Source organism: Salmo salar, chromosome 13, assembly GCF_965601325.2.
Source record: "Salmo salar chromosome 13, fSalSal1, whole genome shotgun sequence".
NCBI lineage: Eukaryota > Metazoa > Chordata > Actinopteri > Salmoniformes > Salmonidae > Salmo > Salmo salar.
In genome coordinates, this window is record NC_138303.1 from 14,944,737 (window position 1) to 14,959,276 (window position 14,540).

Sequence of the window (14,540 nt, forward strand, 5' to 3'; positions counted from 1 at the left end):
AGGTCTATCCAGGTGAGGGTGGGGAAGTCTCTATCAGGCTGTTGGATGATGGTACACCACAGGGGAGCGTGATTAGTCCTCTGTTATTCTCAATCATGATCAATGATGTTTACTCTGAGGTACGGCCGGATGTTGGGAGGTCGTTATTTTCAGATGATGGGGCCTTATGGAAGAGGGGAAGAAATGTGCCATACATAATCAGGAAGGTACTGGAAGAAATTGATGAGGAAGAGAGGTGGGCATTAATGTGGGGATTCAGGTTCTCTGTAGAGATAACTCAGACAGTGTTCTTTACCAGGAGGAAGGTGGGAGATGAGGTACGCTGAGGTTATATGGGAGAAACTTGGAGAGGGTGGGGCCCTTCAGGTTCCTTATGGGTATACTTTGACACTAGACTGACCTGGGCAGAACACATTGAGAGAGTGGTGGTAATGTGTAAGAAGGTGCTAAATGTGATGCGCTGTCTGACGGGGAAGGAGTGGGGGGGGGGCTGGGCGTTCCTCATTGAGGACCATGTATGTTGCATTGATCTGATCTGTAATAGACTATGGCAGTATAGCGTATGGTTGGGCAGCCTGGACCTCATTGGAAATGCTAGATGTCATACAGGGGCAAGGATTCAGAATATGTAGTGGGGTGTTTCAGACCTCCCCTGTGTCTGCATTACAGGTGGAGATGGGGTATATGTCATTGCATATTAGGAGATAGCAGATGGCAATTCATTAATGGGTCAACCTACAGGGACATGAGGTGTCTCATCCTGCAAAATAGATTTTACAGGCATGCTGGGAACATGAGCGAGGACAGCACTCGAGCTTTGGGTGGGTGGGTAATACCCAGGCGAAGGAGACGGGACTGTATGGAAGGGAGTTTAGTCCAAAGGTAGATATTCCTGTGAACCCATCATGGCTACTCCCACCTCCAGTAGTTAACCTCAAAGTGTTGGAGAGACCTTGAAGGAAAGGGAGGGTGTTGATCCATCTGATTGGTTTAAGAGACGTCTGGATACTGTGTGTCAGGATTTTGTGGCCATTTACACAGATGGTTCAAAAGATCAAAGGACAGGATATACTGGGTCAGCATTTGTAATGCAGGAATGTGGGGTGGCAGTCAGGAAATGTATTACAGATCATCTGGCTGTATATACGGCGGAGCTGATGGCCATACTGTTGGTCTGGCAGTGGGTGGAGGAAGTCAGGAAATGTATTACAGATCATCTGGCTGTATATACGGAGGAGCTGATGGCCATACTGTTGGCCTTGCAGTGGGTGGAGGAAGTCAAGCCTGACAGAGCAGTTATTTGCTCTGATTCATGTGCAGTGTTAATGATTCTGCAGTCCTTTAGCTCACGTAGCAGACAAGACCTGCTTTATGAGGTGCTACAAACCCATGGCAGGATGAGACAGATGGGTATACAGATAACATTTACTTGGGTCCCAGCCCATGGGGCAAGCTGGGGCAAGTTGTACTGTTAGAGGGGCCAGTTACATTAGACGTTATTGTTCTCATATCGTTTTCTTCACTGCATTGCAGGCATTAGCAAGCAAAAGACCATGTTCATAATCATTCAACAATTTATTTGCATTTTCTGTCTAATAACGGATGTAAAAAAAGAACGATAGCAAAAAATACATATATTTTTATTATATTTTTTCTTTTTCCCGGTTCCCCTTTTCTATTTCTGTATCACAAAGGGTAATGGATCTATACTATAATTCAGTAGGGGGCGGTAATGCAACATATTGGATTCCCACCGTCATTAAACGTAATCGAAGAAGAAGACAGGCTGCTGTGGTGTTTCTTGTGTTCATTTGGGTCAGTTGTTAAAATCTTTGATTGCAGTGTTTTGTTATTGGAGAAGGACAACAGCATGGGGGAAGCCGAGCTCGTTCCAGCTGACGGTAAACAAGCAGAGTCGGGCATCAGTACCATCGAGGACTCGGTCGTATGGAGTCAAGAAGTCGAGGTGTGCCTGTTCCATGCAATGCTAGGTCACAAACCCGTAGGTAAGAATATAACGTTAGCTAGCTAGCTAGCTAACGAGCTAGTGTGTTAATCGTGTAGGCCTGAAAAATCCCCGGGCTGTAGTGGAGACCCGACGCGGAGGACGAAAGCCTGCCACCCGTAACAAGTTAGCTAGCCAGCTATGAATATATATATATAGTCAGACAATTACACATATTAATGAACTCACACAGTTGATCATTTTAAAGGATGGGTATAATTTGTGTTACGTTCCAACAGGAATCTGTTCCCCAAAAACCTAAATAACAATGTTGCCAACAGACAACGCATACAAAGTTGTATAACGGCAGAATAAGATACCACGTTTATTCCGAAAAATGTCTGTCCCTCTGGAGAAACATTAAGAATAAACTATGTGGTGAGTTGATGTCTATTCGGCAGATAGTTAACTTGGTGAATCGATCATGCTACTTTGTTTGAACGTTACACAAATTATACCCACCTCAATTTGAACTTGTTAAACGTTAGCTAACTAATCAAACGTTGCATGTTTCTGTCTTAAAGTGTTGGCCAACATGTATTCAAGGAGGTGACTAGCTAGCTTGTTACTGAGCTGACATAAATCTGAAAATCCTAACACAAGCAGCTTCTTGTGACAAATTCAAGTGTATGTCTTTATTTTATTTTCTTCATGCTGTTAACTACTGTAGTATCAAATTGTATTAGTCACGTACACAGTTTACTGCAGGTTTAAAAGGTGCAGTGAAATCTTTGCTAACTCCATCAACAGAATAATCAGTCAAATAAAAAAAGAAGCATTAATAGAAGTAGTATCCATGGTAATAGCGGGATGTGTATTATTATAGTAAATAAACCAGCTAGCTTGCTACCCTAAATTTACCTTTGTGCACATAAAGTTCGCTAACAATGCAGCATCATTATCCGTCAGATTGTCATCCTAAATCAAATCAAAATGTATTTATCACTTGCGCCGAATACCGTGAAATGCTTAGTTTACAAGCCCTTAACCAACAGTGCAGTTGAGTAAAGAAAATATTTACCAGATAAACTAAAGTAGAATAAAAAGTAACACAATAACATAACAATAAGGAGGCTATATACAGGTGGTACCGGTACAGAGTCAATGTGCAGGGGTACAGGTTAAAGGTAATTTGTACATGTAGGTAGGGGTGAAGTGACTATGGATAGATAATAAACAGCGAGTAGCAGCAGTGTACAAAACAAATGGAGGGAGGGGGGGGGGGGGTAGAAGCTGTTAAGGAGCATTTTGGTCCTAGACTTGGCGCTCCGATACCGCTTGCTGTGCGGTAGCAGAGAGAACAGTCTGTGACTTGGGTGACTGGAGTCTTTGACAAATGTTATTTTGTATTTAATTTTTTTCCTCCCACTTTTTGAAGACGTAGCGTTACACACTTATTTTCTCTGCAGGGGTAAATCGCCACTTTCACATGATCTGCATCCGGGATAAATTCAGTCAGAATATTGGGAGGCAAGTGTCATCAAAGGTAATCTGGGACCACCTGGGAACTATGTACGACATGTTGGCCTTGGTGAGTAGAGCATCTTAATCTTTCTCTGGCCGTTTGAAATTGAATGTTATAACATTCTGTCAGCCGCTATCTTTCCTCTGTAACACTGAATACTGTCACACATTCTGTCCACTGCAGCATGAGTCAGAAATATTGCCATTTCCCAACTCAGAGAAGAGCTTCAATCTTCCAGAGGAGATGATTGAAGAAGTAAAAGAAGGTAAACCCTCTCTCTTCAGAATCCACCATACTTACAAAAATGCTGAGCTACTACTAGAAAGTCCATATTTGGCTTGAGGATGGAAATTAGCTGCTAGCTAAATTTGGTACAACTCATCTTTTCTCAAGTTTACTGAGACATTCGTTTTTTTTTGTACATTCTCCCTGTTCAAATAAACGTAATTAATACAAATGTATACATCTCTCTTCCACCCGACTGTACATAAAATGTATGCACACATGACTATAAGACGCTGTTAGACTGCTAAATGGCATATTATTATATTATTCCTGCCCTGAACAGGTAAACTGGTGTCTGAGGACGACATGAAAGACGAGTTGAAAGAAGAACGAGACTCCCCAGCCACGCATGAAGAAGGTTCTCTCCCTCATTCAATTACATTAGCTGTATTTCACCTCGTGCTCCTCCTCTTTCTATCTGATGTGAGCCTTATTTGGACTACGTCCGTACACATCTTCTCCTCTCTGGCACACAAAGCGGCATCCCTAACTCTGGTCATTTGGCTGGTTTTAAAGGTCTGAGTCCCTGTATGGCTGCTGGCCAGGATTTTGAAAGGTATGGACAGAAGAACTCGTTTGCTCTGTTCCAAAACACCAGCTTGACCTCGGTATAGAACAGATCAGAACCAGAGGTTCTTTAGAGCCACCGCCCGCCTAGTGCATAGAACATGTGCGTCTGTCTTTATTTCAGTTTCTCTTTTTCTCTCCTTTTAACTTAGGTTTGAGAACATTTTCAAGCATGGCATGTCCATTTTTTTATTTATAATTCTATATTGTTTTGATGGAGTTTTATGACTTAAGATATAAAGAAGATATAATGGCAAGCTTCAAATGGGCGGTGATCTTGAACAGGCTTTTGCGCTCTTCTGCCATTCTTTTCTTTATACTATTTGAATGTCATTTGTCTGTTGAACTCAGCTCTGGTCCTCTGTATTCTCCCATGTGACTCTGCTCTAAGGTACATGATATTCCCATTGGATGAACACAGCAAACACTAGCCTATCGCCGGACACTAGAATAACAACTGGCTTAATTTGAGTCGATCATACCCCACAAAGTCACAGTCACTGTAGCAGCAGTCACTTACTGTTTTCTTCACTGATCTGAGAGAGCAGTCACTGCTGCCTCCTTCACTGATCTGAGAGAGCAGTCACTGCTGCCTCCACTGATCTGAGAGAGGATCTAAAGCATTTGGTTTCACAGGTCGACTTTCAGAACTTGGAGTGAGTGATGCAGAATCTTTTGAACCTTCAATCATTTCCAAAACCCCTTTACCTGACAACTCAATCTTTTCTTTCTCTCCTCTCTCTCAGGCAGCAACTCCTCGGTGAAGATGACAGAGAGGGCCGTCAGCAAAGACAAGGAGAGAGAGAGAGACAGAGAGAAGGGTTCCACTGAGGGCGGCCCGGGGAAGGAGGCAGCAGACAAGAGGAAGAGGAATCGTGCCACTGAGAAGGTGCTCAACTCCAGCAGCAACCCCTCCAGCCCCGGTGGAGCCAAACGGAGAAGGACGTAGGCCAAGCCACCAGGAGGCGCCCTCAAGATATCAGCCACTGCAGAGAGCAGGAGACCTCAGGGGGAGGAGGAGAGACCTGGGACTGGAGAGACTCATCTGTGAAGCCTGGAAGCAAGAGGGAGGAAGGGGGAGAGACCTGGGACTGGAGAGACTCATCTGTGAAGCCTGGAGGGAAACGGGAGGGAGGGGGAGAGAGTGGCGTTTGAGTCAGACAATAGAGAAGCTATTTGGACAATGCAGAATTTGTGCACAGGTATCCAGGAGACGAAATGAAGAACTTTCAGCCCCACAGAAGCTGCAATTTTAGACTAAGTTATGTTCTCAGAACATCTAGAAAGATGTAGCACACAATCTCTGAAAACAACACCGCAATAGCAATGTGATGACAACTGAATCGTATTGGTCATGATTATCAATATACTGTCACAGCAGCGGAGGTTTTTGGACAATCCCTTCTCTCCAGTCCTCAGCTCTGGATGAGAGGCCAGCAGCCATGTTTGGTAATATTGACACAGTTCAGTCAGACACATCAATGAATCGGCTCTGACATCAGAATAAGTGTAATGGTTCTAGTGCTTGTGTTTAGGCTTGTGTTATTGTGAAGTTATCCTGTTTGGCTTTGAGAAATGCAGGACTACTAATTCACAGCAATACACTGTTACTGGCTGGACGCTTGCGCTAATTGTCTTTTTTTTTGTGTGTTCTGATTTGTTGCAAGTGGTTGTAAATACATACATGTAGCGTAGCGTACCTCGTCCATCTCTTCCAGTAACTGCCAACCAGATTGTTATTGTACCTCATCTGTATAAAATGTAGTTGCCATTTGTGCAAAATGTCAGTCATTGTCCCCTTTTTTTCTACAGTCATAGTCTTATGTATTTTGTCCTTGGGGATTATTGAATGTGCATGTTTTGGTAATTGCTAAAAAGTATTTTTTTGTCCGTGTCAAAGGACAGACTTTTCCGAATATAATAAACATGTGTAGCTGTAGTCTCCATCCATTTGAGATACATTTTTTTATTCTCTATTTATTGGACATGTAACATTTTTAAGGCCTAAGTCCCATTAAATTAGTTTTGATGAAGTTTGTGACTGGTTCATTAATTTAAAGAACAGTATATTCTAATGGAGTGTGATGATTTGCAGCATTTGTTCATTAAAATCCCGTGGGGCTGAACTTCCCAGTTCCTACTTGGCAGGCAATTACTAAGCAACATGTCTGTTTGTATTAAGCCGGTATCTCTGAGTGATATGTAAGTTACTATGTACTCTCTGGTGACACATACATCTTTGATACCAAATCACCTTGCAACAGAACTTCTAAGTAGCTTTGTCAGTCGTCCAGTTGATTGTTGGGACTCTAACTGCAGCGCTCCATACCAGTGTAATTAGTTGATACTAACTCAATTCTTATGACTGATAAGGATTACTTTACTAACACTGTTTTGAGTTACTTCTCAGTATGATATCTGGGATCAGCCCATCTCTTTCCATTCTTGCTGGCTGGTTCCCCATCTAATTGCTTCACACACACACACTCGCACCACACACTCGAAGCTGCTGCAGACAAGTGCCTCACTGCAGGCTGTGCCTTTCCCTCCATCCTACTGCACCCAAAGGAGGGGGTGCCGAAATCGAGCCGGCAGCGTAGCCCGATTCCGCTACAGGCAAGAGTCCGTACAATATGGGTATACCTGCCTTTCAGCTCACTGTTGAGCTGTGTATTGAGAGCTGCCATGTCTTCTCTTGTGTTTTCATTTGCATAAAGACGAGCATAACAGTTGGAATGTCTAGGTGAAATGCTCAAATGTTTTCTTCCAATAAGACTACAACATGCAAATTATGATGTCTGATATTGTGCAGTGGTGTTTTATAAAATAAATACGTAATTGCTTTTGATGACAGTTCCAGCCTTAAGATCATCTGAGGCCACTGACGCATGAGCCTGTTTACCATCTTGCATGATTTCTTAACCTCACAACGTCCTGATATGACCTACTGCACAGCCAAATGAGGTTTAGGAGCACTGCGCTATCCATTGAATATGAAAGACATCACCAAAATCTGTTTTAATGCTACGTAAAATATCTCAGAGCCTGATTGATATGTGGTAACTTTGGTATTTAAGAACACAAGCTGTTTTACTAGTAGTTTGTGAGATCTCAGTGAATAAATCTATACCTTTATTAAACATTTTGTAACATTTTATATGCTCAGTGTAGCAATAAACTGTAGCCAGGGGATAGACTGTAGCCAGGGGATAGACTGTAGTCAGGGGATAGACTGTAGCCAGGGGATAGACTGTAGTCAGGGGATAGACTGTAGCCAGGGGATAGACTGTAGCCAGGGGATAGACTGTAGTCAGGGGATAGACTGTAGCCAGGGGATAGACTGTAGCCAGGGAATAGACTGTAGCCAGGGAATAGACTGTAATCAGGGAATAGACTGTAACCAGGGAACAGACTGTAGTCAGGGGATAGACTAGCCAGGGGATAGACTGTAGTCAGGAATAAACTGTAGCCAGGAGATAGACTGTAGTCAGGAATAGACTGTAGTCAGGGAAAAGACTGTAGTCAGGGGATAGACTGTAGTCAGGAATAAACTGTAGCCAGGGGATAGACTGTAGTCAGGGGATAGACTAGTCAGGAATAAACTGTAGCCAGGAGATAGACTGTAGTCAGGAATAAACTGTAGCCAGGAGATAGACTGTCATAAATCATTTCTCTCTAATAACTGAGGCGTTTCTCATTCTAACTGTTAATATACAGTATCTTTACCTTATCTCTCTGCACTAGATGGGAAGAGGCCCCTTCAAGTATGCATGGGTGCTGGACAAGCTGAAGACAGAGAGGGAGCGGGGCATCACCATAGAGACATCCCTGTGGACGCCCCAGGGCACAGAAACTTAATCAACAACATGATCACGGGGACCTCCCAGGTAAGTAGGGACATCTCCGGTAAGGAGGATGAAACCTTCACCTAAATGTTACCATTCCTCAACGTAACCCGTCATCGAAACCTTAATTGTTAACCATTACAACAAGCATCGCAAACCATCACAGTATTCCCACTGATGAACGGTCCAGAAATGTAGCCATTCCTGCTGTGTTGTGTTGTACGGGCGGACTGTGCCATGCTGATCGTGGCAGCTGGAGGGAGAGAGTTTGAGGCAGGCATCTCCAAGAACGGTCAGACGAGGGAGCATGCCCTCCTGGCCTACACCCTGGGGGTCCAGTAACTCATTGTAGGGGTCAACAAGATGGCCTACAGTGAGAAGAGCTATGATGAGATGGTGGTGGTGGTCAGAGCCTACATCGTGAAGATCGGTTACAACCCCAACGCTGTGCCCTGTTGGCATGGGGACGACATGCTGGAGCCCTCCCCAACGTGATTATCTTCTTTTGGCCTGAATAACATCACATTGTTTAGCATTCAAAATAGATGTGTTCTTTCTCAAAGCTTTAGTGCCACGATGCCCCTGGACACTGTGTAGTTCCTCAACTCTCCACCAGATGTCCTCTTGTCCATATAAAATGCATTATTTACCTGTTGCTCAATCAACTGACGTACATATTCAGCACCCAGATGTCCATGTTGTTACTCTGTCCAGATGCCCTTGGTTCAAAGGCTGGAAGCTGGACAGACGGGAGCACCATGCCAACAGGGTGAGTCTGCTAGAGGCTCTGGATACCGACAGCCCACAGACAAACTTGCCCACGCAGGACATCTAAAAGATAAGAGGTAGGGTTACTACTCTAACACTAAACAAGAGTAATATTCTCACAAACAACATAAACAGCACAGAGAACTAAAACCTGATGTAACATATTGCCTTATTACTTCAGAAGAGAGTGATGACTAGAAGTCTCTCTTTTGTTTCCCAGGAATTGGAATGCCACCGGTGGGGTCAAGTGGAGAGTGGTGTCCTCAGGACCCAAGAGGCCGCTGGGTTCACTGCTCAGGTCAGGGTCAAAGGTCATCCCTCTGGACATCTCAGACAGATACTGTACTAAAGCCTGGTAGAGGTTCTTCATTTACATATTCATTTTCTCTCTCTCTTTTCTGTCTCTGTCTGTCTCTCTCTCTCTCTCTCTCTCTCTGTGTGTGTGTGTGTGTGTGTGTGTGTGTGTGTGTGTGTGTGTCAGGTGACTATCCTGAACCACCCTGGTAAGATCATTGCAGGCTACTCCCCGGCCACTGACTCCCACATCGCCTGTAGGTTTACTAAGCTCAAAGTGAACATAGACCCCCGCACGGGGAAGAAGCTGGAAGTCAACCCCAATTCCCTGAAGCCTGGGGACGCTGCAATTGTAGAGATGGTTCCTGGGAAGCCCACGTGGGTATGGAGCTTCTCCAAATACCCTCTACTGGGAGAGTATTTACACCTGGTAACCCTCACTAACATCCACTCTCCTCAGACATCTAGTGGTCCTCTGTAGCTCAGTTGGTTGAGCATGGCGCTTAAAACACCAGGATAGTGGGACCACTCATATATAAAATATGTGCACGGATGACTGTAAGTCACGTTTGGATAAAAGCGTCTGCTAAATGGGATTTATTATGATATAGTTATATTTACCTCACTCTTCAAGACTTGCCTGGCTAGCTGCCCTCTGATTCCTTCACGTCCATCTGCAGCCCATGTGTGGTCAATTCATTGGCTATAATCAAATCTCAGGGACTGACGTACTTGTAAGAATCCCCCTTTTGTGTGTGAAGCTGGCATGCTGTCTTCCACATCTTGCTCTAGTTCCATAAGGGTGGCTGTTTTGGTCACTCACAAACAGACAAGTCACTAAGCTGAAGCCCCCCTTGGACAGACATCTGGTTCTTCTGAAACACTCTCTCTCTCTGATGATGGTGAGGTTTGTAACATGGATGCACTATTTACCCATTACACAGTCCAGGGAGAGGCTTTGTTGATTTCTCTAGACCTGATTTTGATTGGGAATATTTGTCAGAGGTTCTGTGTGCAATCAATGGAGGAAGTAATTGCATGTGTTTTTGAAGTGTGAAATCCTCTGTGACACCACTAGGCCTTGGCCTCCCATGTGTGCTGGGCCCAGAATGGCGGAGTGAGGGAGTATTGTTTGTGAGTGGTACCCAGGTACAGGCAGCATTTTCCATGGCTACGTTTCAACATGCCTGCTTAGTATCAGAGAACTCATGCAAGACGAGCAGAATACTGAAACAACATTAAATACTAAGAATGAGGAGCCAATAGAATCCTTGTGAGATGTTAAACAACAATATGAAACACTGTTTCACTGTGTGTGTCTGTATGAAAGCACCAGCTGTTCCGGAAGACTGTGTGATCACGCTCTCCGTAGCCGATGTGAGTAAGACCTGTAAACAGGTCAACATTCACAAGGCCTCAGGGCCAGACGGATTACCAGGACGTTTACTCAGAGCAGGCGCTGACCAACTGGCAAGTGTCTTCACTGACATATTCAACCTGTCCCTGACAGAGTCTGTAATACCAACAGACCACCATAGTCCCTGTGCCGCTACTGTATATAGCCGCGCTACTGTTATTTTTCACTGTCTTTTTACTGTAGTTTTAATTTCTTTACTTATCTATTGTTCACCTAATACCTATTTTTTACTTAAAAATTGCACTGTTGGTTAGGGCCTGTAAGTAAGCATTTCACTGTAAGGTAACCTGTTGTATTCAGTGCACATGACAAATAAACTTTTATTTGATTTGCCCAAGAACACTAATGTAACCTGCCTAAATGACTACCGACTCGTATCACTCACGTCTGTAGCCATGAAGTGCTTTGAAAGGCTGGTCATGGTTCACATCAACACCATTATCCCAGAAAACCTAGACCCACTCCAATTTTCATAAAGCCTCAACAGATCCACAGATGATGCAATCTCTATTGCACTCCACACGGCCCTTTCCCACCTGGACAAAAGGAACACCTATGTGAGAATGCTATTCATTGACTACAGCTCAGCATTCAACACCATAGTAACCTCAAAGCTCATCACTAAGCTAAGGACCCTGGGACTAAACACCTCCATCTGCAACTGGATCCTGGACTTCTTGACGGGCCACCCCCAGGTGGTAAGGGTAGGTAACAACACATCCGCCACGCTGATCCTCAACGCTGGGACCCCTCAGGGGTGCGTGCTCAGTCCCCTCCTGTACTCTCTGTTCACTCATGCCAGGCACGACTCCAACACCATCATCAAGTTTGCCGATGACACAACAGTGGAAGGCCTGATCACCGACAACGATGAGACAGGCTATAGGGAGGAGGTCAGAGACCTGGTCGTGTGGTGCCAGGACAACAACCTCTTCCTTAACGTGATCAAGACAAAGGAAATTATTGTGGACAGAGCATACCCCCATTCTCATCGACGGGGCTGTAGTGGAACAGGTTGAGAGCTTCAAGTTCCTTGGTGTCCACATCACCAACAAACTATCATGGTCCAAACACACTAAGACAGTCGTGAAGAGGGCACGACAAAGCCTATCCCCCTCAGGAGTCTGAAAAGACTTGGCATGGGTCCTCAGATCCTCAAAAGGTTCTACAGCTGCACCATCGAGAGCATCCTGACTGGTTGAATCACTGCCTGGCATGGCAACTGCTCGGCATCCGACCGCAAGGCACTACAGAGGGTAGTGCGTACGGCCCAGTAAATCACTGGGGCCAAGCGTCCTGCCATCCAGGAACCTCTATATCAGGCGGTGTCAGGTGAAGGCCCAAAAAATTGTCAGACTCCAGCCACCCTAGTCATAGACTGTTCTCTCTGCTACCGCACGGCAAGCGGGGTCGAGGTCCAAAAGGCTTCTTAACAGCTTCTACCGCCAAGCCATAAGACTCCTGAACAGCTAATCAAAGGGCTACCCAGACCCCTATTTTACACTGCTGCAACTCTCAGTTTACAATCTATACATATTCACTTTAACTCTACTTACAGTCATTGCCAAAGGTTTTGAGAATTACACAAATATTAATTTCCACAAAGTTTGCTGCTTCAGTGTCTTTAGATATTTTTGTCAGATGTTACTATGGAATACTGAAGTATAATTACAAGCACTTCATAAGTGTCAAAGGCTTTTATTGACAATTACATGAAGTTGATGCAGAGTCAGTATTTGCAGTGTTGACCCTTCTTTTTCAAGACCTCTGCAATCCGCCCTGGCATGCTGTCAATTAACTTCTGGGCCACATCCTGACTGATGGCAGCCCATTCTTGCATAATCAGTGCTTGGAGTTTGTCAGAATTTGTGTGTTTTTGTTTGTCCAACTGCCTCTTGAGGATTGACCACAAGTCCTCAATGGGATTAAGGTCTGGGGAGTTTCCTGGCCATGGACCCAAAATATCGATGTTTTGTTCCCCGAGCCACTTATTTATCACTTTTGCCTTATGGCAAGGTGCTCCATCATGCTGGAAAAGGCATTGTTCATCACCAAACTGTTCCTGGATGGTTGGGAGAATTTGCTCTCGGAGGATGTGTTGGTACCATTCTTTATTCATGGCCCTTGGCTGAGAAGCAACCCCACACATGAATGGTCTCAGGATGCTTTACTGTTGGCATGACACAGGACTGATGGTAGCGCTCACCTTGTCTTCTCCAGACAAGCTTTTTTCCGGATGCCCCAAACAATCGGAAAGGGGATTCATCAGAGAAAATGACTTTACCCCAGTCCTCAGCAGTCCAATCCCTGTACCTTTTGCAGAATATCAGTCTGTCACTGATGTTTTTCCTGGAGAGAAGTGGCTTCTTTGCTGCCCTTCTTGACACCAGGCCATCCTCTCCAAAAGTCTTTGCCTCACTGTGCGTGCATATGCACTCACACCTGCCTGCTGCCATTCCTGAACAAGCTCTGTACTGGTGGTGCCCCGATCCCGCAGCTGAATAAACTTGCTGGACTTTCTTGGGCACCCTGAAGCCTTCTTCACAACAATTTAACCGCTCTCCTTGAAGTTCTTGATGATCTGAAAAATTGTTGATTTAGGTGCAATCTTACTGGCAGTAATATCTTTGCCAGTGTGCCTGTGTAGCCCTTTTTGTGCAAAGCAATGATGACAGCACGTGTTTCCTTGCAGGTAACCACGGTTGACAGAGGAAGAACAATGATTCCAAGCACCACCCTCCTTTTGAAGCTTCCAGTCTGTTATTTGAACTCAATCAACATGACAGAGTGATCTCCAGCCTTGTCCTCGTCAACACTCACACCTGTGTTAACGAGAGAATCACTGACATGATGTCAGCTGGTCCTTTTGTGGCAAGGCTGAAATGCAGTGGAAATGTTTTTTGGGGGATTCAGTTAATTTGCATGGCAAAGAGGGACTTTTCAATTAATTGCAATTCATTTGATCACTCTTCATAACATTCTGGAGTATATGCAAATTACCATCATACAAACTGAGGCAGCAGACTTTGTGAAAATTAATATTTGTGTCATTCTCCAAACTTTTGGCCACGACTGGACATGTACATATTACCTCAACTTACCGGTGCCCCCGCACATTGACTCTGCACCGGTACCCCCTGTGTATAGCCTCGCTTGTTATTTTACTGCTGCTGTTTAAGTATTTTTATTTTTTAACTTCTTAAAGCATTGTTGGTTAAGGGCTTGTAAGTAAGCATGTCACTGTAAGTTCTACACCTGTTGTATTCGGCCCATGTGAAAAATAACATTTGATTTGTTTTGATGCTGGTGTGCATACAGGTCATTATGCTGTCCGAGACAGGCGGCAGGCAGTGGCTGTTGGAGTCATCAAAAACGTGGAGAAGAAGACGGGTGGTACTGGCAAGGATCAGTGCTATCCTGGATCCTTGGGATGTCCCTACCCTAAAACCTAGCCCCTACCCTAACCCTTTTAAATGTCAAATTCAATGGGGTAGCGACGTCCCTAGGATCCCGGATAGCACAGACCTACTGGCAAGATCACCAATTCAGCCCAGGTCACCAAGTCAGCCCAGACCGCTCATAACCCTTACCTAACCCTAACTGTTTTAAATGTAAACTTCAATGTTGTGTGCCCCAAAGTCAGCCCAGATAACTCAGAAGATCAAATAAACCAAGCTGTGGAACATCCCGGTGACTGGTATCTCAATCTCCACTCTGACCTGCTTTTCCACAATACAGCCAAAATGGAAGCGTCATCATCACCTATCCTCTGGCCATGATTATTAGGTTTACCCATTAAATAACGTTGGTTAGGTTGACCTATTAAATAACGTTGGTTAGGTTTACCCATTAAATAACTTTGGTTAGGTTGACCCATTAAATAACGTTGGTTAG

General features: G+C 44.5%; 1 protein-coding gene and 1 pseudogene across 1 annotated transcript; both read left to right on the top strand.

The window, feature by feature from the left end:
* Positions 1 to 1,757: 1,757 nt before the first annotated feature.
* LOC106566471 (MRG/MORF4L-binding protein) lies at positions 1,758 to 6,355 on the top strand. The gene is made up of 5 exons (XM_014134539.3): positions 1,758 to 2,006; positions 3,415 to 3,536; positions 3,654 to 3,735; positions 4,039 to 4,113; positions 5,069 to 6,355. The coding sequence occupies exons 1-5, from the start codon at positions 1,871 to 1,873 to the stop codon at positions 5,269 to 5,271; spliced, it is 618 nt and encodes a 205-aa protein (XP_013990014.3). The 5' UTR covers positions 1,758 to 1,870; the 3' UTR covers positions 5,272 to 6,355.
* Positions 6,356 to 8,066: 1,711 nt separating this feature from the next.
* LOC106566488 (elongation factor 1-alpha 2-like) lies at positions 8,067 to 9,006 on the top strand (annotated as a pseudogene).
* Positions 9,007 to 14,540: the final 5,534 nt, after the last annotated feature.

Excerpts from the sequence above, each read along its gene's own strand:
- LOC106566471 (XM_014134539.3), top strand. The coding sequence starts at position 1,871 with ATGGGGGAAGCCGAGCTCGTTCCAGCTGACGGTAAACAAGCAGAGTCG. Across the intron at positions 2,007-3,414 it reads GCTAGGTCACAAACCCGTAG|GGGTAAATCGCCACTTTCAC; the intron begins GTAAGAATATAA and ends TTTTCTCTGCAG. Across the intron at positions 3,537-3,653 it reads TGTACGACATGTTGGCCTTG|CATGAGTCAGAAATATTGCC; the intron begins GTGAGTAGAGCA and ends TGTCCACTGCAG.